The 22694-nt window shown below is 39.9% G+C and overlaps 1 protein-coding gene and 1 pseudogene across 3 annotated transcripts in view; both read right to left on the reverse strand.

Annotated features, from left to right (window-relative positions):
* RAPGEF4 (Rap guanine nucleotide exchange factor 4) overlaps positions 1-22464 on the reverse strand; it is a 236470-nt gene extending 214006 nt beyond the window's left edge. For 2 of the 3 annotated variants that reach the window (XM_050968979.1, XM_050968978.1), the window contains exons 1-2: positions 22371-22464; positions 21431-21616 (exon numbers count right to left, since the gene is read on the reverse strand). In XM_050968979.1, the coding sequence (XP_050824936.1) occupies positions 21431-21616; positions 22371-22435 (251 nt within the window). In that variant the 5' untranslated portion in view covers positions 22436-22464. The remainder of the gene's footprint in view (positions 1-21430; positions 21617-22370) is intronic. The other variant, XM_050968980.1, reaches the window with a different exon arrangement.
* LOC127030045 (cyclin-dependent kinases regulatory subunit 2-like) lies at positions 3010-3228 on the reverse strand (annotated as a pseudogene).
* Positions 22465-22694: the final 230 nt, after the last annotated feature.

A 22694-nucleotide genomic window follows, 5' to 3' on the forward strand; every position in this document is an offset into this window, starting at 1 on the left:
TAGCTTGTCCCCAAAACTGCTTGTCTATTCAGTGCATGGTACCTATAGTTAATTAGTTGTTTAGTGAGAGTACCTGGGCCAGGGCATGCCCTGCACCCCGGGCTTTACAAGTTGTGCAACGCTAAAGGTGGGAGAGAGAGCTCAGTGGTTTGAGCATTGGCCTGCCAAACCCAGGGCTATGAGTTCAGTCCTTGAAGGGGCCATTTAGGGATCTGGGGCAAAAATCTGTCTGGGGATTGGTCCTGCTTTGAGCAGGGAGTTGGACTAGATGACCTCCTGAGGTCCCTTCCAACCCTGACATTCTATGAAAACACCTAGCCACTATATTCAACTTTATTATTGTTATCATAGTGCCTGACAACCCCAGTCACAAACTGAATCCCCATTGTCTCAAGCACTGTATAAATATTTATGAAGACATGGTCTCTGCCCAAAAGATCTTGCAGTCTTAAAACTAAAACAAAGAGCAAAACCACACCACAATGTGGAGAACAAGGGGTAAACATAGCATTGAAACCTAGAGTCCTGGCCCACCTCTGAAGACTGAGGATACATCAGACATACAGAACTGCTTGCCATAATGGAGGTTTTCTATATTATTTTAAGGAATGCTAGTAAGCATGCTCAATAACTATTACACCCACCCCGCTCTTTTAGATTTTACTTGGCACTTCTGAATCTCCAACTCAGTTTTCTGCATACATATAGAAACACAAATGATTCCAACAAATCCATTTCTCTGCTCCACCTCTTCTGTCCTTTTCTTTGTACAAGAAAAGTAAAATACTGTTGTATAAAAGCATACAAGTTATGCAAGCTGGATATGAACAACTTCATTAAAAACTAAACACAAAAGTGCCCCTATCTCTAAACAGATACTTTTTTATTCATGCTGTATCATACAACGGGGAGTGAAAATAATTGGAGGTAGGGCAAGACTGTTGAACTCACTGGCAGAAGATGGAATTGAGCCCAAGAGCTTAGTAGGTTCAAAAAACAATTTGACATTTACATGGCTAATGTGAACCTCCATAGTTACTTTAATAGAACATTTTAAAATGTAGTTATAAAACTCTGTAATTCAGAGAATAAACTGACCACTAATTGAAGGCATTGGGAAGAACAATTATGGAAGATTCAGTACAAGCTTTCTTGCATCTTCTTGTGGAACTACTGAAACTGACCACTTCTAGAGTGGGATTCTGCAATAGATGGACTGCTGGTCTGCTGTAGTATGGCAATTTTAATGTTTCAATGACAGTATGTTGGAAATTCAGGTGCTGAAATTATTCTTGTACAAAGGAGTCTGGAAAATTTAAATCATTTTCAGTGCCCTTCATGTCTAGACACTGAATCTAGTGATTCCACAAATCAGTTAATTTAACTGACCAAAATGCTAATTTCTTTTAAATACATGGAAATAGCATGACTAAAAAGGGACAAAGTTTAGCTTAATTTATATATATAAATTGGTCATTCAATGCTGGCATCAGTGCTTGCCCCAGTGAGGAATACCATATCCCTTTCACACTGTCTCACTGGCCCTCAATTTATTATTAAACTGTGTCTGGGAGGGATTAAATCCTCTATCCTCACTTGCATTCCAATTTACCTTTATTAACACAGATGAGAGTAATAATTCTATGGTGTATACCAGGGTAGCCAACCTTAGCCTGAGGAGCCAGAATTTACCAATGTACATTGCCAAAGAGCCACAGTAATACGTCAACAGCCCTCGTGTCAGCTCCTCACCCCCTGCTCCCAGTGCCTCCTGCCCACCAGCAGCCCTGCCGATCAGCACCTCCCCTTCCTCTCAATCAGCTGTTTCGTGGTGTTCAGGAGGCTCTGGGGAGGAGCGAGGGCATGGTAGGCTCAGGGGAGGGTGCAAGAAGAAATGGAGTGGGGCCAGGGCTGTGGGAGAGCCAGGGATTGAGCAGTGAGCACTGCCCAGCACATTGGAAAGTTGGTACCTGTAGCTCCAACCCCGCAGTCCGTGCCTATGCAAAGAGACACACATTAACTTCTGAAGAGCTGCATATGGCTCTCCGCGGAGCCACAGGCTGGCCAACTCTGGTATATACAGTTGCTTCTACATCACAGCAATATCCTCTTACCTACTACCATAGGTATATCCTCTTACTTTCTTCAAACCACAGTCAATTACAATTGCTCCCTTTTAAATTCTTTCAAGCAAGGTTTTCACCCTCCTTATTTTTTTAAATCTTTGCACTATCTGCCAGTTATTAATAAGTATTAATTCTCTTGTCAAAATGCTTTTAAGAATATTAGGAAGTGCAGCTTGAAAACAGAATTAAAATCCATTTATACTAGATCCCTACCTACACCATGCTGGCACTTGGAACACCAGCTCACTTCTTTCATGTACCCCAACATTAACAGCAAGGGTTGACAAAGAAAGGGAAGACAATAATAATTCTCAGCACAGCACACTTTTCCCACAGAAACCCTAAACTCCTCATGTCAAAGTCACTTTCTCAATTTTTAAAATAAATGTGTGTCATTTTGCCTCCAGTAGTTTGCTTCCTTCTGTGTTGGAAACACTGGTAGGTTACAAAGGAACAACAAAATAAACACCAAATCAAAGCAAATGTGCTTAAAGTCAAATTAATATTTCATTATATTTTTGCAGCATTCACCCAGTTCTACTTACAAACCAGAGGATGATATCAGGGAGTTGGGAAAGCACAGGGCTGGGAACAAGGTACTTCGAAATATTGTGACAAGGTCAGGCCAGATGGCTACAGGAGAGTGTTCTTGTTTGTTTTACAGCAAATGAATATGTTTGTATTAATCTTTAGACACCATAGCAGCCTACCTGGAATTGCATTTGACTGAGCTCTGTTGCTGTGAATAATACTGCTCATGCACAGATACGGATGTATGTTTTGTACATTTTTTTTCAAGTATTCACTGAATACTACCAACATATATACACTCATATACATAAAGTTCCAGAAGATTTAATAGATGTTTTCCAGAAAAAAACGTTCATTTTTCTTGGTCTTTCGGAAGAGGTCATCTAAAGAGAAGGATGTGTGGTTCTGGCTCATGGATCATGTAATGGACCCAGCCAAGACTCTGCTGGACACCAAGTCTTTTCCATTCCTCTTCAGACATTTGATGGGTTTTTGGTACTTGCTTTGAAAGCTCTCTGGGTAACATCACATGTCGATACTCGTAATGCTCGAAGTATTTGTCGGAGTAGTGTTAGAAGGCAGATATATTAGTCCCAGATTAAGCAGATCCGTTTTCCCTGGGTAAGGTAACAAGGGCAGTTCCAGAACAAGCAGGAACTTGCTGGAACCAATTAAGGCAGGCTAATTAGGACACCTAGAGTAAATTAAGAAACTGCTAGAATTAATTAGGACAGGTTGGCTAATCAGGGCACTTGAGTTTAAAAAGGACCTCACTCCAGTCTGTAGTGTGCATGTGAGGAGCTGGAAGCAAGAGGCACTAGGAGGTGAGAGTGGGAAGGTGTATTGCTGGAGGATTGAAGAGTACAAGCATTATCAGATATCAGGAGAAAAGTTCTGGGGTGAGGATAAAGAAGTTGTTGGGAGGAAGCCATGGGGAAGTAAGCCCAGGGAGTTGTTGCTGTCGCACAGCTGTTCCAGGAGGCACTCTAGACAGCTGCAGTCCACAGGGTCCTGGGCTGGAACCTGGAGTAGAGGGCGGGCCTAGGTTCCCCCCTAAACCTCCCAACTCTTGATCAGACACAAGAGAAATTGACCTGGACTGTGAGTTCTACCAGAGGGGAAGGTCTCTGGACTGTTCCCTGACCCACATGGTGAATCTCTGAGGTGAACAAATCCACCAATAAGCGCAGGACGCACCAAGATAGAGGAACTTTGTCAATATTTAATGCCTTGATCCCATAATTTGCTATATGTAAGTTGACTGTTGCATCCCTGGAGAGCCCCACTGAAGTGCAGTGGGCTCCATATGGGACCAGCAGACTGTACTTATGGAAAAAATAGCCTTATTATTATTGTTTGATATCAAGGGACAAGACGCAAGCAAGAAGGGTTAGCAGGCAATCTAGATTTTTAAAATTGCCTACCAATGTTATCTGAGTGCCTTTCATGAAAAGAACAAACATCTTTCTTCCAGCCTTGCTAGCAGGAACAAGCTTTGTTGGGCTTTTTTTGCAACGTGTGAGAATGCTCATCTGTTGAAAAGGGTTGCCATAAGCCAAAGAGATGGGTTTTACAATTGGCTACAAATACAATGAGTGGGGCTCTCTCTTATTCTGTCTGGCTATGAATGCCATAGGCTTGGACCAGTTCCATGAAAGTTCTCTCCTCCAACAAAGCTAGTCTTTGGCTGTTGCTTCATAAGGTCATCATACTGTACCTCAAAAGGTCCTCATGGAAGGAGAGGAACTCTGAGGCAGCAATGGTCAGTACCTATTCACCTTTCTTTTTGATAAGACAAACAGACTGAGTTCTTTAAGTCTCAAGGCATTTCCTTCAGCCTCAGATCATTTTTGTAGACCTTTTCTTCACCTTCTCCTGTTTTTCCAAATCCTTTTTAAAATGTGGATATGCAGCATTCCAGTATCAGTTTCACCAACGCTGTTCAGAGTCACCTCTCTGCTCCTGTTCATTCCTCCCATTTATATATCCAAAGATCACATTAGCTCTTTTTGACACAGCTAAGGACTTGGGAGCTGATATCGAGCTGCTTATTCACCATACCAGAGTCGCTATTTTCCAGAATACAGTCCCCTATTCTGGAGGCATAGTCTGCATGCATTGCTCCTAGATGTATTACTTTGGATGTGAGGGGTCTGCCTTAACTACACCCTCCCCTGTAACCGCACCCAAATTTCTGTACAGTATCCATTCTACAGCCTCTGTAGCAGTGAGACAACTGTGGGCTCCACCACAGCTTTAGTACATCTCTGCAGATTTCAGTCCAACAACAACAATGGTAGTTTTACTTAAGATAATTTTATTAAGCATTTATAAACTATATCAATAGCACTAGTTTTTGAAGGAAGAATGGTTTGACTTAATAGCAAGTTGTAATGGAGCTAGTTAAGTGTCATACCTTCAATTACTTATTCCTTAAAACACTAGTGAAACTCAGGCTTGATCACACTGACCACTTATGTCTTTTAACAAAATCATAATCATCATCATGAAATTAAATATTAACAATCTATGTATGACCAAGTGTGTTCTATTCTAGGTACAAGCTGCCTAGCAAGGAACAATGTCAATACAGTATAAAATAAATTAACTTCCTTTCTCAAGCTCTCTTATTAAGGGGTTGAAGATTTGACTTGATTTTAATAAATAAAGCAGATTTTAATGTTAAAGCTAACTAAATACTATTGTGACACAGTCTTTAGAAAGTTAATAATTGATCCAGTAATTAGAAAAGAAAAACTAATGGCAGATGTGAGTCCAATCACATTTAGCTGTATGCTTCAAGTGCAGGGCTCGTTCATACCAATCTAAAAAGGAACACGGACAGGGTGGATAAAAATCAATTATTTAAAATAAATAAAATTTTTTGATAAAATGCTTCTTGAGGAAAAAGCCTATCTGAATGTAGTTTTAATTAAGATTCATTACAGCTCTACTATCTCATCATGGAATAGGGATTATAAATGCTAATTCTATAGCATGAGATAATATATTCATGTAATGTTTTTTTAAGTGAGTTCCAATAGTTCATGAATTAGGGACCCAATTTTACGGGGTTCCACAGGCTTCTGTATAGATTATTTAGGTTAATCTTTCTATCCACTCAATGGGACTCAGTGCTCAGTCTAAAAAGATACCATCAGAGATGCTTTAGTCTTGTAGTTCTCAAACTGTGGATTTGTCTCCCCAGAGGTAACATGCTTGTTAACAGCAAACATGTTTTTAAATAAATACATACATACATACATAAAATATATAGAGGTAAGAAATAACAGACCTCAACTCTATTGTCCCTCTGCAATTTGTGCACAGAGTCAATCCCTTACCTCTCTCTAAAAGTGCAAAGTTTCAAAGTTCAATGAATAGAAGATTGTTGGGGATGGAATAGATCTGGACAAGGAGAAGAAGTCCGGAGAGAAATGTGAGAAGCGAGGAATATATGCTTATGTTAAAATTTTATATGCTTGCTGTTGAAGAAAAAAATCCAGAATACTTAACATTGTTGTTTTAGTTAAATAAAGCAGTTTAAATGTCTGTCTCCTGATGTTCTCCTCCTAATATAGCATGGCAAAAAAAATCCTCCAAATATTAATGATTAACCTGTTGAATTGGAGATAGTTCACCTTTCAATGACTTCATAAATATCTGCTTCATTTACCAGAGGTAAATGAAATAAGCAATCATTCATCTTCTGATATAGCTCTACAACTAATCTGAAATGTTCAAAATAAATCACTGTTTAAACATTTACAGCGTGTACCTTCTAAAAATTAAACCTACATCTGAGTTGTGAAGAATATGTATTAAGGTTAATGACAACCAACAAGAATGCACTTTTATGTAGAGAACCATGATTAAATAGAATCTTCCTGACTAGTGATGTAAATCATGATTTAAATCAAATCCATCCTGAACACTGATAATTTAGTTACATATTGTGACACCAATGTTCTTCCATTGCTGAAGTGAAAATATTCCCCCTGCTGTTGAAGCCATAGTGTTATGAACTGATGAGCATAGTACTGCTTTTTAAAAAAGCATATCAGTGAAGGTTAAGTAGTAAACTGACACTGGATGCCTTTCTAAAAGATACACATTATAGCTCCAACAAAAGTTATGGACTTGATGCAAGAATTACTAAGTGAGGTTCTGGGGCCTGTGTTATGCAGGAGGTCAGACTAGATCAGTGGCTCTCAACCTTTCCAGACTACTGTACCCCTTTCAGAAGTCTGATTTGTCTTGTGTACCCCAAAATTTCACCTCACTTAAAAACCACTTGCTTACAAAATCAGACATAAAAATGTCCCAGCACACTATTACTGAAAAATTGCTTACTTTCTCATTTTACCATATAATTATAAAATAAATCAATTGGAATATAAATATTGTACTTACATTTCAGTATATAGTATGCAGAGGAGTATAAACAAGTAATTGAATAAAAATTTGAGCTTGTACTGATTTTGCTAATGCTTTTTATGTTGCCTGTTGTAAAACTAGGTAAATATCTAGATGAGTTGATGTACCCCCTGTAAGACCTCTGCATACCCCCAGGGGTAAGAGTACCCCTAGTTGAGAACCACTGTACTAAGTGATCCTAATGGTCCCTCTGGCCTTAAAATCCATGAATCTAGGCAGTCAAGTGCCACATCCTCTCCTCCCCTCACATTCCACCCTTTCCCTGAGGTAACTATGGTGCTTGATTACATGAGGGTAAAATTAAAATGCTCTTAAGGCAACAAGATGAAAATCATCTTGCTCTAATGAGAGATGTACTCCATCTTCCTGAATTTTTATACCATGCTCATCACCATGGTATCTGGGTGTTGTTATGGTGTCCCAGCTGCTTGGTTATGTTTCTCTCATTTTGTAGCTGTTTCTTTCCTCTACCAGGATGTTGGTCTTCACATTTAATCAATACTCCTCAGTCTCTGCATTCCAGTCTGTTCATGTCACTTTGCATTTGTTTCTGTCTTCTAGTGTGTTTGCTACCCTTCCTAGATACGCTCTAGGAATTATTTTGGGAAAGTTCTATGGCTTGTTATACTAAACTATATGATCACAGTGGGTCCCTCCTGGCCTTGAAATCTACAAACATTGGTGCTGCCTGTAAATTGATTGAATTTATACCAAAGAAACAGCACAGAAAAGACATAACACCCATACAACATACAGAGTAGCATTTCTTTGTGTTAAACAAATTTTAAAGAGTCCTGTACTGGGCTAAAACTATCGGATAGCATCACCACTTGAAGACAGACTCTTCAATCAATGTGAGAGAAAGGCCTATGGACCATTGGTGGTCCACAAACCACTGCTCTGAAGAATGTAATGGAGTGAAGTGAGAAACAGAAAAAACAATGTAAATGCTATGAGAATATGATACACCCTGCTCTCCTCCCCCACCTCCCTGAAAAGGCAAATGAAGGAGAGTATTGCAAACTACACAGTGCAATAACTACAGTTCTGAAGCACAGCAGGTTCTGCATACTGTTCCTTTCCACCACTGCAAGACATACAATAGAAACACTTCCCGTGACAGACTCTAGCAGTGATTTACTTCTATAAGTGTATCCTAACTTTAACTTGGTCACAAAGCAAAGCAGTTAAAAAAAAAAAAAAGTGGAGGTAGCACAATTTAGAAATTGCCACCTGAAAAATGCTTGGCTAAGTCCGCAAAGGAGAATCTGTGATGATTAGCAGCCAATGTTTATTGACACAATCTATTTTTAGGATGATAAAACATCATAGCCAGAAAAAGCAGGAGTCTGGTTCTTCATACAGTATTTTTCACTTAAGTCTAGTTGTGTGTGCGGACTGGGCGTAGCAGAAATTATATTTTGCACATAGTATTTCTCAGCCAATTTCTGGCACATTTCATGGAAAAGAATGAAAAACAGCCAGAAAGAGCATGTCTAAATGCGTAGAAGTAATTACAATTCAGATCGGTGAGAAGGTTATCTTCTGACATTAAAAACTGAATTAAGGTTGACTATTGATTCTTTCCAATATTTGTTGTTCTAACTTCCAAACTATTAGTTCTGATTCTACACTAGGTTACAGCTGACATGTACCATAGGATTCTGACACAAAATTTCACTTGAAGTTTAATCCATTTGCAAATGCACATAGTGCTTTCCCTCCCAGAAAATGGACTGAAGTTATCCAAGGCATTTCTGCAATTTGTATCTAACAATGAAATTAAAAACCTTAATTGTTTGGTAGTTTGCCTATTACTATTGTCCAGTTCTTCATACTGCCCAATTGTTTGTTCAAAACAAAGTAAATGATAAACCTTAAGCCTTAGTGTTCTATTTTGATGATAACTGTGTAGTAGCTTCTAGGATTATTTCCAACTTTGCGAATATCCAGGATACAATGAAAGTGCTGAGCTGTTGCCCCACTTAGAGAAAAAAGGGAAGATAAAATTTAAGTTATATAAATAAAGAAATGTTGAAGTTTGTCTTCATTGCTAGCTTAACAATACAGCTTTTCATCTCCCAGCTGAAATATCTGGGGGCGGGGGAATGTAGGCCTCCTTGTTGTTCTTCCTTCATATTATTAGATCCTGAACATGGGGCAAAGGGAGTAAATCTGGAAAAGGCTGTCAGAGGACTACCCCTGATCCATGCGTGCAATTTTTCAATATGGATTTAAAAAAAATTAAATTAAATTAAAAAAAACCACCATCACAAAATGATGAAACTCAGAGTAGGCAATCATGCATTACATTGTCAGAATTTTGTATTTTCCTATCAGTCCACTATACACACTCTTGCCTTGCTTATCCACTGAACACTTTAATCTCTATTTATTTATACTACATAATTAATTTCCCTCTTCAGAACAATGGCACAGAGTTTATCTTACAGTAACATTTTCATACCCTGCATCCTCTTATTCCTCTCTCCTCCAGTTTCTTGCCTGGTTAGACTGCATAACCACTTTCACAGCATGCATACACATGTGACAGCATCATTACTAATGACATAACCCTACTCAATTATGTCAATCTCTCTCCCCTAAACAACATTTATTTGATTTATTTATTTGATCATCAGGATCTCAGGTAACCTACCTGACATTTCTCCTTGCAAGGAAGTTTATACAACAGACATTAGAAAAAGCCTTCTAAAAGCATAATTAAAGGAGAATATTTTATATCTTCAAAAACAGCTACTCAAGTTCAAAGTTAAAAAAAAACCCCACCACACATATACAAAAAGGGAGAGTTGAGTCTCCTACTCAGCTGTACATAATCTGGGAGAGTATTTCCCTTAGTGCACAGCATGTATCACTTTTCATAAAACATTTTAATATTTTGGCTGTGTTATTAATTATTTGTATGTTGCTCAGTGCTGTACAAGACACAGAAATCATCAGAGTCCTTGCCCTTAAGAGTCTACAATCTGTTAGACACAGAAAAGTCACACAACAGGGTCCTTCACAAATACAACTAGTCCTTCCATGGGCTAAAACTGCAACAGTTACTTCCAACGCTATAAACACAAACTCAATGAGCTGACAAGTATAACTAACCACTACAGCTGAAAATCCTGCTCATTTTATTGGTATGTTAGAGTATATATTTTGTTTTGAAGTCACTGCAAAAAGCAGCCGGGTAGTCTTTTCTACCAGATGCGGCTCTCTGTGCCCTGCGTACCCACTTCCACCTTCTGGCAGGGAGGAGGGAAGGAGGAAACAGCAGCAGAATCTCAGCAGTAGGAGAATGTTCTCCGTCCCCTACATCATGTGGGAGTAGGAGAACAATGAAGCAAGTTTCTCTTCCAAACAAACAGTTTTGGGGCTCACTGACTGGCTGCTAATTTTTCCCTTTGGCTCTCGGATATATAAATGCTCTGAGAGAGGGAGGTATACGAGGACAGAAAGAAAGAGGGGACTTGAAATATGATGTCATGTCAGGAGATGGTGTTAATTTTACCATAATGGAGGGCACTCAGCCCCTCCCAGGAGGTGCACAGCACCTAGTGAGGCAGTACTGCCAATCCCAAGCAGTACGGGAGACAATTTGCATTCCGTTTCTGAGTCTTTAGGGTTCATATTTTCAAGCTTTTCCCCTCCCCTCATCACCAGGAAACCAAAAAACAAAACAAAAAAAGATTAAGATTAACATCTATCACATGACTCCAGGAGCCATGAAATATCACAAGACTTGCAATAAACTCATGAGAATTGGAAACACCAGTACGCTCAGTTGTTTAGATGTAGGCATCTCATAGCAGAGACTGTCTCTCTGAAAAAACACTCTTTTCCATGTATGCTGTTTGTTTACTTATGTTTTCCATTTGACTCATGAGATAAATAAAGCAAGACTCCTCTCTTTATAGCCACTTGCACTTAATGATATATCAACACAGGACTCAAGTGTTGGGATTTGCAACACTGCATGGGAATAGTATAATAAAAAACAGTATTTTGTATCGAACACTTTTAATATTGCAAACTTAAACACACTGCATTTTAAGTTCAAACTACTTGGCAGTGTCCCTTGAAAAAAGATTTGGCATGGAAACAAACACTGTATACACTCAGGCAATTCTGCTGAACAACAAACAGAATTTTCATCCAACACAAAGGTCAGCATTCAAGCTGTAACAATTGTGAGAGAAAAACTGATTTGTTGAGTAATGACATCCATAGAGATTTATCTCCAGGTAGAAATTCATTATTTAAATAGTGCAGCGGTTACAGGAAGAGTTGCAAGCACAGGAAAATATAAAACTGTTATTTTTTCATAATAAGATTACCTTTAAGAAAAAGACGAATATATTCCATATTAAAGAGAGATTAAAATTATAAGGAAATGTATCTGTTTCATTTGTGAAAATGTCCTTTCCACATAATGCACACTTTAGAACTAAAATACAGATCAAATGTCATTGAATTAAACACAAGCTCTCGTGAATATGAACTAGAGCTCGCAATTAACATTCCTTCTGATCAGAGTGGAGCTAGATAATATTATAAAGCAAACATGCCATTTAATGTAACAGACATTTTGAGGACTTCAATGTGAAGACTAGTGGAGATAAACACTGTTCGAAATGTACAACAGAACAATATGATTTAGTGACAAAAATATCCGGATATAAACTCTAGCCATGAGAATCCATGATGAGAGTTTTATCCTCATTGCACCTGCACCCACATATAGTCTAGCTTAATGCTGAAGTTAATAAATATTTTAACTTTATAGAAACTATGAGATCACTTCTGGAAGATTACATTGCCATATATAAATTTTGACAGCTGTTTAATTCGAAGATCATCCACTAAAGCCATTAAAGTTAATGTGCATTAACTCTATTGAAAAAATTAGTAAGAATACTAAGAGTTGCTATAATGCAAAATACAGTTAGAACGATAACAGAATAAAGGGAGTAACACAACATGAGCTGTAATGTACAATAAGTATCAAGATGCAAAAAACAAAGAAAATTAAATCTTGCATTTCATATCAGTCCTAAATAACATTCTCATAAGCAAAGCAGGGAAATGTGGTCTAGATAAAATTACTATACGATGGGTGCATAACAGGTTGAAAGAAAATACTCAGGGTAGTTATGAATAGTTTGCTGTCAAATAAGGAGGCTGTATCTTATGGAGTCCCGCAAGGGTCTTGCATGATCCAATGCTCTTCAATATTTTCATTAAATGACTTGGATAATGGAGTAAAGTACAGTTATAACACTTGCAGATGACACCAAACTGGGAGGGGTTGCAAGCACACTGGATGACAGAATAAGAATTCAAATGACCTTAATAAATTGGAGAATTGGTCTGAAATCAACAAGATGAAATGAAGATAAGGAAAAATCAAATGCACAAATACAAAATGGAGAACAACTAGCTAGTCAGTAGTATGGCTGAAAAGGACCTCGATCTTATAGTAGACCACAAACTCAATACCAGTTAAGAATGTAATTCAGTTGCAAAATAGGCTAGTATTCTGGGGTGTATTAACAAGAATGTCAATATATAAGACACGGGAGGTAATTGTCCCATTCTAGTTGGCACTGGTGAGGCCTCAGCTGAGTACTATGTTCAATTCTGGGCACCACACTTTTGAAAAGATGTGGACAAACTAGAAAGAATCCAGATGAGAGCAACAAAAATGATAAAAGGTTTTTAAAAAACCTGACCTATGAGGAAAGGTTGAAAAAACTGGACACGTTTAGTCTTGACAAAAGAAGCTGTGAGGGGAATAACAGTTTTCAAATATGTTAAGGGCTGTAAAAAAGGATGGTGATCAATTGTTCTTGATAGTCACATTTTAGGTTTTAGATTTTGTTTTTGACAGTCCAAAATATAGTTTATTAATGGGAATAAAGTTCATTTTCCAGCCAGCTCTATCCTTTATATTGCTCTGACAATGACAACAGGTCTGCGAGGAGCAGCGTAAAACACACCTTACTATAAAAGACAACCAGGCCCTCGGTATCAAGGTCAAAGGTAAAGGTGAGAGCAATAGCAAATGAGATGACATAAAATCATGTGCATTTTTGCTTGGAATACAAGACTTCAATAGTCAAATCCTATCAATATGCAAGAAGCAACACAGACAACTGCAGATGCATCCAGCACAGGCAGGTTTCCAGATATATCCTGGTGTTGCAGAAGAGGACACAACACATCATTTGCTAGTGCACTTGTGGACTGTAAAAAGATGCATCAGGCACGTAATGCTTGTGCACTCACTTTGCCTACGTAGGTGTGTAAAGGAAGGAAGGTAGAAAGGAAGACTAGTAATCCTGTATGAGCAAAAATGGAAGCTGATGCAACTGAAAATCCTAATCTTGTGATTACAGAAAATAAACCTTCTCGAGTTTACTTGAAGTACCTTGCTTCTCCTGCCTTTGGTATGGGTATTTTCAAGCAGAGCACCTTATAAAATGCAAAGAGGTGACAACATTATAGTATGCCTATATTAGTATTATATATCGTAGTTGTAAAATGGCCTTAGTCAGGTGACAGACAGGAAAAGTTGTTATTTATTTATCACTGTCAGAAGACTGAGTATTAAACAGGAAACTAGAAAACACTGGGTGAAACACTGTGATGTTGCTTCCAAGGAAGAATTATAAATATAGAACTGGACTAGAGACAAATACATAGAAAGCAATGAGTGCTTCCTTATAGTCTTATAAAATACATATTTTTAAAAGAAATAAAATGTGGTTGTCATAAGCAATAGTACAGCTAGATCAGGCAGGTTAAGTACAAGCCAATCAAGTTCTTACTTCCTTGAAACAATGATACATTGCCCAGGATGGCAACTACCTTCTTTCTATCACCATGTATTCTCCTTTCAAAATCCCAGTTCTCCGCATTAGTTTATCTGCACAATCACTATCAGCGCTACTCCTGTCTGTATTTATCACTAAGGGTATAAAGAGCTGGCTAGGTCTCAAACATAAATATAATGAGCCAGATGGGAAATCCTGAATCAAATTTTTGGCCCAATCCTATAGTCCAGTCTTAGTCTAATTAAATAAATGAAAACGTTGCCTGATTAAGGACTGCAAGATCAGTGTTCCACATGCGGTATTTTATTCTTGTTAGATCTAAATAATGGAGACCTAAAGTCTATCGGGGTAACAAAAGATACAGAAAGTAACTATGTACAATATGCCCTCAAAACACCATTCATATCTAAATAATTCATAAACAGCTTAGCCAAGATCATTACATTCTTGACACACCAGGATAGCAAAGTTACATGATTTCCTCTGTGATCTGCTCCTGCAGTCAAACATACCAGTCAGCTAAGGCACTGCAGGTTATATCGAAAACACAGGAAAGCACAGAATTATGATGATAGACCTGAAATCTGTGGGTTATCTAATTGTTGTGAACACTGTACATCATTAAAAAGAGTTGATGGCTGAATCAAATTAAAACCCACAGAAGAATTAAAGCTGTACTCTGGTTTTGTCAAATGACAGAATTCTATAAAAGACACTCAGCCTGCCCTGAACACATACTGTATATTTATTTAAAATTAAAGATTTGAAAAAAAAGTCAGTATAGAACTCTCGCTCTCTCTCTCTCACACCAACACACATTGGGGTAAAAGAAATCAGGAGGGCTGCCCATAGGCTAAATACATTAAACACATTTGAACAGATTTAGCAACATTTTACTGAGATGTATGCAGATAAGACATATGGAAAATGCTAAGAGAGTGGGCCTGCTTCTGCTCCCACAGAAGTCAATGGCAAGACTCCCACTGACTTCAATGAGAACAGGATCAGGCTCCTCAAAAAATAAATTATTTCAGTACTCAACAATAATGTGGGTTCACCTCCTCTTGAGAATCTATTCTGTCCAGTAACAATGAAAAATTCTTAACACAACAGGGTTTTGTGACCTTTTTGGTCTCTCTGACTGTCATGTTTTCCCTGTGCTTTGTTCTTATGACATTAACATATAATGTCTGATGTCTTATTCCTAAGTGCTGATGTTTGGCCTCTGTGTTCAGTAATGTCATCAACAAGGCTATGCAGTTAAACATCAGTGATCTTAGCCCACATGGCCCTATGAAGTAATAACATACTTGTCATAAAACGCTCTGGAGGTTCTTTACTTGTTATAAATATGCTCTCGTTTTAGATTTTTATTAGTTCTAGTTTGCCACAGAGGTTGGAGAAGAACATGAAGATCTTAGACACATCATTATTTTGTTTGAGATGTTTTGCTACCTCTGTTTAAAGTTCCATTCTTTTTTAAACAAAAAAAAATTGGGTTTGAGATACCAGATTATATTTATTTTTAAATTACCTTGGCTCCTTCTATCACTCTACAGGGTAAATCCATTACATAATTCTGGCTATATTCATAAATAATGTCTGCTTAACATATGCTACATATTCTGTATTTCAGGTTTATTAGAAGTCTAACAAACATTTTATAAAAAACAAGTATTTTTCTAAAGTGAACGGATACATTGAAGGGCTGGGGGTCAGTCCCACAGATACAAAATCCACCTTTAAAATAAGGAAATGTCTTAAGATAAAAGAAACAGTATTATAAAACAACCTTAAAATACACAGAAATTGCATAATAATTCAACGAGTTAATCACAGAACACCTACAGAACAAAGAAGTACAATATGAAAAATACATGTGGAAAAATATATAAAGTAATTATATAATACTGTCAAGGTTCCTTCCCCACTCTGAACTCTAGGGTACAGATGTGGAGACCTGCATGAGAACCTCTAAGCCTAACTACCAGCTTAGATCTGGTTTTGCTGCCACCACCCAAATTATTTATGGGTCATTTGGGAAACTCTGTCTACCTCCCCCCAGAATATCTTCCTCTCAAGTACTATAACCCTTCCCTGGGTAGCCTTGAGAGACTTCTCCACCAAGTTCCTGGTGAACACCGATCCAAACCCTTGGATCTTAAAACAAGAAGAAATTAACTATTACTCCTCCTTTCTTCCTCCTCCCCCAACCAATTCCTGGTGAGTCCAGTTCCAACCCCCATGGATCTTAAAACAAGGAAAAATCAATCAGGTTCTTAAAAAGAAGGCTTTTAATTAAAGAAAGAAAGGTAAAAATCATCTCTGTAAAATCAGGATGGAAAATAACTTTACAGAGTAATCAGATTCAAGGAGCCCAGAGAAACTCCCTCTAGCCTTAGGTTCAAAGTTACAGCAAACAGGAGGTAAACCCTTTAGCAAAAGGAACATTTACAAGTTGAGAAAACAAAGATAAAACTAACATGCCTTGCCTGGCTGTTACTTACAAGTCTGAAATATAAGAGACTTGTTCAGAAAGATTTGGAGAGCATGGATTGATGTCTGGTCCCTCTTAGTCCCAAGAGCGAACAACCCCCAAAACAAACAGCACCAACAAAAGCCTTCTCCCCACCAAGATTTGAAAGTATCTTGTCCCTTTAGTGGTCCTTTGGGTCAGGTGTCAGCCAAGTTACCTGAGCTTCTTAACCCTTTACAGGTAAAAGGATTTTGGTGTCTCTGGCCAGGAGGGATTTTATAGTATTGTCTACAAGAGGGCTGTTACCTTTCCTTTTATAGTTATGACAAATACTGAAGTGAAAAAACAGATTGACAGAGCCAGAAGAGTCACCTACTACAGGACAGGCCCAACAAAGAAAATAACAGAACGTCACTAGCCGTCACCTTCAGCCCCCAACTAAAACCTCTCCAGCGCATCAAAGATCTACAACCTATTCTGAAAGATGATCCCTCACTCTCACAGATCTTGGGAGACACACTTGTCCTCACTTACAGACAGCCCCCCAACCTGAAGCACATACTCACCAGCAACCACGCACCATACAACAACACTAACCCAGGAATCTGTCCTTGCAACAAACCCCGTGGCCAACTCTGTCCACATATTTAATCAGGTAACACCATCGTAGGACCTAATCACATCAGCTACGCCATCAGGGGCTCGTTCACCTGCACATCTACCAATGTAATATGTGCCATCATGTGCCAGCAATGCCCCTCTGCCATATACATTGGCCAAACCGGACAGTCTCTACGCAAAAGAATAAACAGACACAAATCTGACATCAGCAATTATAACATTCAAAAATCAGTAGGAGAACACTTCAACCTCTCTAATCACTCAGTGACAGATGTTAAGGTGGCAATTTTGCAACAGAAAAGCTTCAAAAACAGACTCGAATGAGAAGCTGCTGAACTTGAATTAATATGCAAACTAGATACCATTAACTTAGGTTTGAACAGAGAGTGAGAATGGCTCAGTCATTACACTACTTGAATCTATTTCCCGATGTTAAAGTATCCTCACACCTTCCTGTCAACTGTCTGAAATGGGCCATCTTGATTATCACTTCTAAAGTTTTTCTCTCCAGCTGATAATAGCTTCTCTTAATTAATTAGCCTCTTATAGTTGGTATGGGTACTTCCACCTTTTCATGTTCTCTGTATCTATAAATATCTTCTTACTGTATGTTCCATTCTATGTATGCATCCAATGAAGTGGGCTGTAGCCCACGAAAGTTTATGCTCAAATAAATTTGTTAGTCTCTGCGGTGCCACAAATACTCCTGTTCTTTTTGCTGATACAGACTAATGCGGCTGCTACTCTGAAACCTATATAATACTTGTAATCTTGCAGCATTTTCCTCTGTAGTTCTCAATGCACTTTACTAAAATAGTGTTATTCTTAGTTACAGATGGGATGAGGAAAAGAAATATTAATGTTTTTTCAAGGTCACTCAGCAAGTCAGTAGCAGAGCCAGGAAGAAAATCCATGTTTCTCACCTCCAAGTTTGTGACATATCCCCTAAATAACACTGCCTCTGTAGAAAGTGCACTGTTGTCAGTAGCTACTGGCGTGGTGCTCTGCTCTTGTTCGATGATGAGAACAGTTGGCTGCATGCATGCTCCCTCTGCACAGATAGCTGACACAGCAAACCCCAAGAGAACCCCCAAAGACCACAGACTCTAGTAAAGTACGATGGAACCCAAGCCAGGTTTATTGTCAAATGAAGCACAGTAATAGTTTCCTACAGACTCTACAGGACATACTACGAATATTGTGCCCCCTGGCAATGGACACAGCTCAGTCAGTGACGGGACTTTCCATTGCCCTCTAGGCTGGCCAAAGACACGCACTTCGGGACCTACTTTTATACAGTTACAGGACAGATTACTCATCCCTACTGATGTATTGAGGTTCAGCCCCTTGGCTCATTAGGATGCTGTCTCCCCTTTGATCATGTTGTTCCAGACATACAGATCTATCCATCGTGCTGTCCTGTCTTTAAGATGCACCTGCCTGTTCCTTGTTGTCTATGGAGTGTCCTTATATCAGGCTGTCCAGCTGCCATCTTGGTGCAAGTTCCTCTTATTAGCTCTTATGTGTGAACTCACCTGCTTCTAACAACCCTCTTCTCACCAATTTCTGTGAGTGAGGCCTGCCTCTCGCTCACAGCCCAGCTTTTGCTTAGCAGTGCTTGAAAGTACTTTGGTTCAGGCTTCAGGCCTCAGTCTGGGCCTCTGACACAAGAGGTTATGTTTCAGGGCCTCATCTTACTACATGCACTTCTCAAACAATTACTTCAAAAAGCAGTTTTAACCTAAACTGTTCAGCTGTCAAACACCTATTGCTAAGTTATTCTAAGTGAGCAACAGGGACAAAATAAAGTACCAGCCCAGCTGCCAATAAAAAACATACATAATAATAGATATAAATTGAAAACCTACTACTCAAAATGTGTATTTCCTAGAAACTACCATTCCCCACCCACATTTATTCTTCATGCATTGAAATAAAATTCAGGCTCGCAGGTTTAGTCAAACTTGAAATTTGTACTTCATAAACTATTATGGTTAAATTACTTGATAAATGTCAGACTATTCATTTAAAATTCTGGCCCTGATTCTCAACTTCCTCACACCAGTGGCAGTGTAGTGCATTAACTGCAATGTCAAACTAATGTCAACATACCATAGAATCAGAGAAACATAGGGCTGATGGGATCTTGAGAAGTTTTCAAGTTCAGCCCCCTGCAGTGAGGCAGGACCAAGTAAACCTAGACCTTCCTTGACAGGTGTCTGTTTAAACCAGTGGTTCCCAAACTTGTTTCGCCACTTGTGCAGGGAAAGCCCCTGGCAGGCCAGGCTGGGCCAGTTTGCGTACCTGCCGCATCTGCAGGTTCGGCCGATCGCAGATCCCAGTGGTCATAGTTCGCTGGTCCAGGCCAATGGGAGCTGCTGGAACTATCTAGCCAGTTATTCTTTAGTTGTACATTTGATTTATCCTTCCTAAGTGAAGTATTCTGCACTTATATATATTGAATTGTATCTTGTTAATGTCAGACCAATTCTCCAATTTGTCAAGGTTGTTTTGAATTTTAATTCTGGCTTCCAAAGTTCAAGCAACCTCTGCCATGTTAGCGTCATCACAAATGTTATAAGCGTACTCTCCACTTCATTATTCACGTCATTAATGAAAATATTGACTAGTATTAGACCCAACACTGACCCCTGCAGCATCCCACTACATATGTCCTCCCAGTTTGCCAAAAGAAAAAAATTATTGATAACTATGCTTTGGGTACGATCTTTCAACCAGTTGTGCACCAACATTCCCTCTAATATTTTACATCCACATGCGGAATTAATTTTGTTATGTGCACCAACATGGAGGGGATGTGTGGTGTGGGTGAGGGCTCAGAGCTAGGGCAGACGGTTGGGGTGTGGAGGGTGAGGGCTCTGGTTGGGAGATGAAGGCTTTGGAATGTGGCCAGAGATGAGGGGTTTGGCGTGCAGGCTGCCCCAGGGCTGCGGTGGGTAGGGAGGACACCCCTCAGCCGTCTCTCGCCACAGCAGCTCTGGGGCCAGGGGAGAGGTGCCTCTCGCCCCTGCACAGCCCTTGAGAACCTGTTGTGCAGCCATGCAGCTTAGAGGGAAATTAGTTGTGCACCCATTTTATAGTAATTTTATCTAGACCACACTGCCCTGGTTTGCTTATGAGAATGTAATTTAGGACTGCATCAGCTGCTTCTCCCCCATCCACTAGGCCAGTAACCCTGTCAAAAAGGAAATAAGGTTGGTTTGGCTTGATTTATTCTTCAATAGCCCGAATGGATTTGTCCTTATAACACTTTTATCCTCTAGGTACTTACAAACTGATAGTTTCATAATTTGCGCGAGTATCTTTCCAACTTTCAAAATTAGGTTGATTCTAGAAATCCCCCTTTTTAAAGGTGGGTCCTAGGTTTGTCCTTCCCCAGTCTTCTGGGACCTCACCCATCCTCCAGTAGTTCTCGAAGATAACTGCTAACTGTTTCAAGCTTGATTCTGCTAGTTCCTTAAGTAACCTAGGATGAGTTTCATCAGGCTCTGACAATTTGAATACATCGAACTTATTTCAATATTATTTCACCTATTCTTTCCCTATTTTGGTTTGCATTCCTTTCCTCTTACATTTAATATCAGAGTAGAGAATCAGGCCCATGCTTTCAGCTTAAGTAGCCCATAATTTTATATGACTGACCAACCTACTCCAGTTTTATCTGTATTTGTCTTGGTAGTTCTAATTTTCACAGATATTGTATATTATTTTTTAACAGAGTTATACTTTTGAGTAAAAGCCTGCATTGTGTAGGTGTGGTGGGCTCAGGGAGGCTGTTTCAGCCAGAATTCTTCTATGGGATCTGAGGAGTCCACACTGGACGGGGAGCTCTACTATCCTCTCAACTTGTGCTCCAACCATCTCTCCTTTGGGATTCTAACACCAGTGACACCATGGCTTGCACCTACACAAAGGCAGAAGGGACAAAAAGATTGCTTGCGCACACACAAAAGGCTAACCAAAATATAGCCCAGAATGACTCCTACTGCCAGAAGCATTCAATAATCTGCTATATTGTTAAGTACAGTACATTCTCTTGGATATCTTTAAAGCTTGCAGTGTAATCCAATCAATTAAATCTGAAGATAATATAGTAAGGAATGTATAACGTCCCACACCTACTATATAACCAGATATCACACAGCTGCTGACAGCATAGGACTTACATTTTTACCTCCACCAACACCCAGTGTGAAATACAAAAATGGTTTTTTTTTAAAATAACTATTTATTTACATTTTATAAAGTTTTTCACATATCACCTTTTAATCCATGTTAAAACTATATATACTAACTGTTCAGTGTTTACTACTAGGCCTACAATCTGATCCAACAGAAAATTATCCTGTCAGTGTTTTGGGAACAATTACAGTTCATTGATGTGCTCTTTAAAGAGACTGCAGAGAAAACTTGTATTTATACAAGCCTCTACAAGCCAAGTGTCCTTCATCTGCCTGGTTAGGGTGGTGAGGATCTTTTCTTTCTTCAGCCTGGTGAATGGGGTAGCAGAATGGGGGTCTCCTTTTCTCATCCTACATGGATGATGGAAGGGAGATCTGTGGGGAGAGAAGGATGATCTTGATGGGGTTGCTTCATGCAAATCTATATCTAGATGTGGAACAGGACCTATGAACACAACAAACCGAATGGATGGGTTTCACCTACCCTAGGCATTCAAAAGGCAAGTAGCTGTGGTTGACTTTTAGACCATCAGTCTATTAACTGAAAGCTTCACAAGGTTTATGCTGTAATCCCAACATGCAGTCATTCAAAGCGTCCACTGGAGCTATTAAATCAGAGTGCACCAACCTCGACGTTATTTAGGATAAAAAAAGTTACAGCTGGGAAAGACCTAGACCACAGTCCATTCCCCATCAATGCAGGATTTAACCTCTCCCATAATGCCCACAGTAGTTTTACCATCAGTGCCGGATGTATGCTTGTGTGCTGCTTACTGATTCCTCTGCCTCCTGCACCTATCGGCAAGCTCTGCAAAGCCAGCAGCAGCCCTAAACCAACACCCAGCAAAAACCCGGGGGGGAGGCGGTTCTTTGATACATTTCACCTCCACCACGTGCAATATTTCCTAGGCACCAGAATCCCAGGGCAACGAGACCCGCCGGGCTCTTACAATGGCACCAAACCCCCTCTCCTGCCGGTGCCCGTACCCCTCCTCTGGGCATTTTCAGCCCCCGAACGGCCCCACTGCGCCCCCCAGCACCTGCTTATGTAAGCCGGGTTTATCGGGGAAGCTGGGGCCGCAGGCCCGCTCCAGCCCTCCTGCCGCCGCTCCCGGGAAGATGCTGGTACCTTTTATCCAGGCAAGCGATCCACTCGCTGGAGGAGGACGAATGAGAAGCGTGAGCAGCGACCATGTTTGCCCGGCTCCCTGCGTACCCAGGCGGCGGCTGCTCTGCCCCCTCCCCTGCTCCCTGCCTCCCCCTCCCGCGGCTGCTGCCGCCTCTCCCCCCGCTGAGCAATGGGCTCTCCCAGCCACAGGCTCCGGCTGCCTCCGCGTGGGCAGAGCCACCTGGCCCAGCGCTCGGGCTCCCCGCGGCTCAGGTGCTGGCTCTGAGCAGGGCGGGCCCTTGGGTCACGGCAGAGCGGAGCCAGCAGGCGGGAAGGGCACAGATG

Source organism: Gopherus flavomarginatus, chromosome 10, assembly GCF_025201925.1.
Source record: "Gopherus flavomarginatus isolate rGopFla2 chromosome 10, rGopFla2.mat.asm, whole genome shotgun sequence".
NCBI lineage: Eukaryota > Metazoa > Chordata > Testudines > Testudinidae > Gopherus > Gopherus flavomarginatus.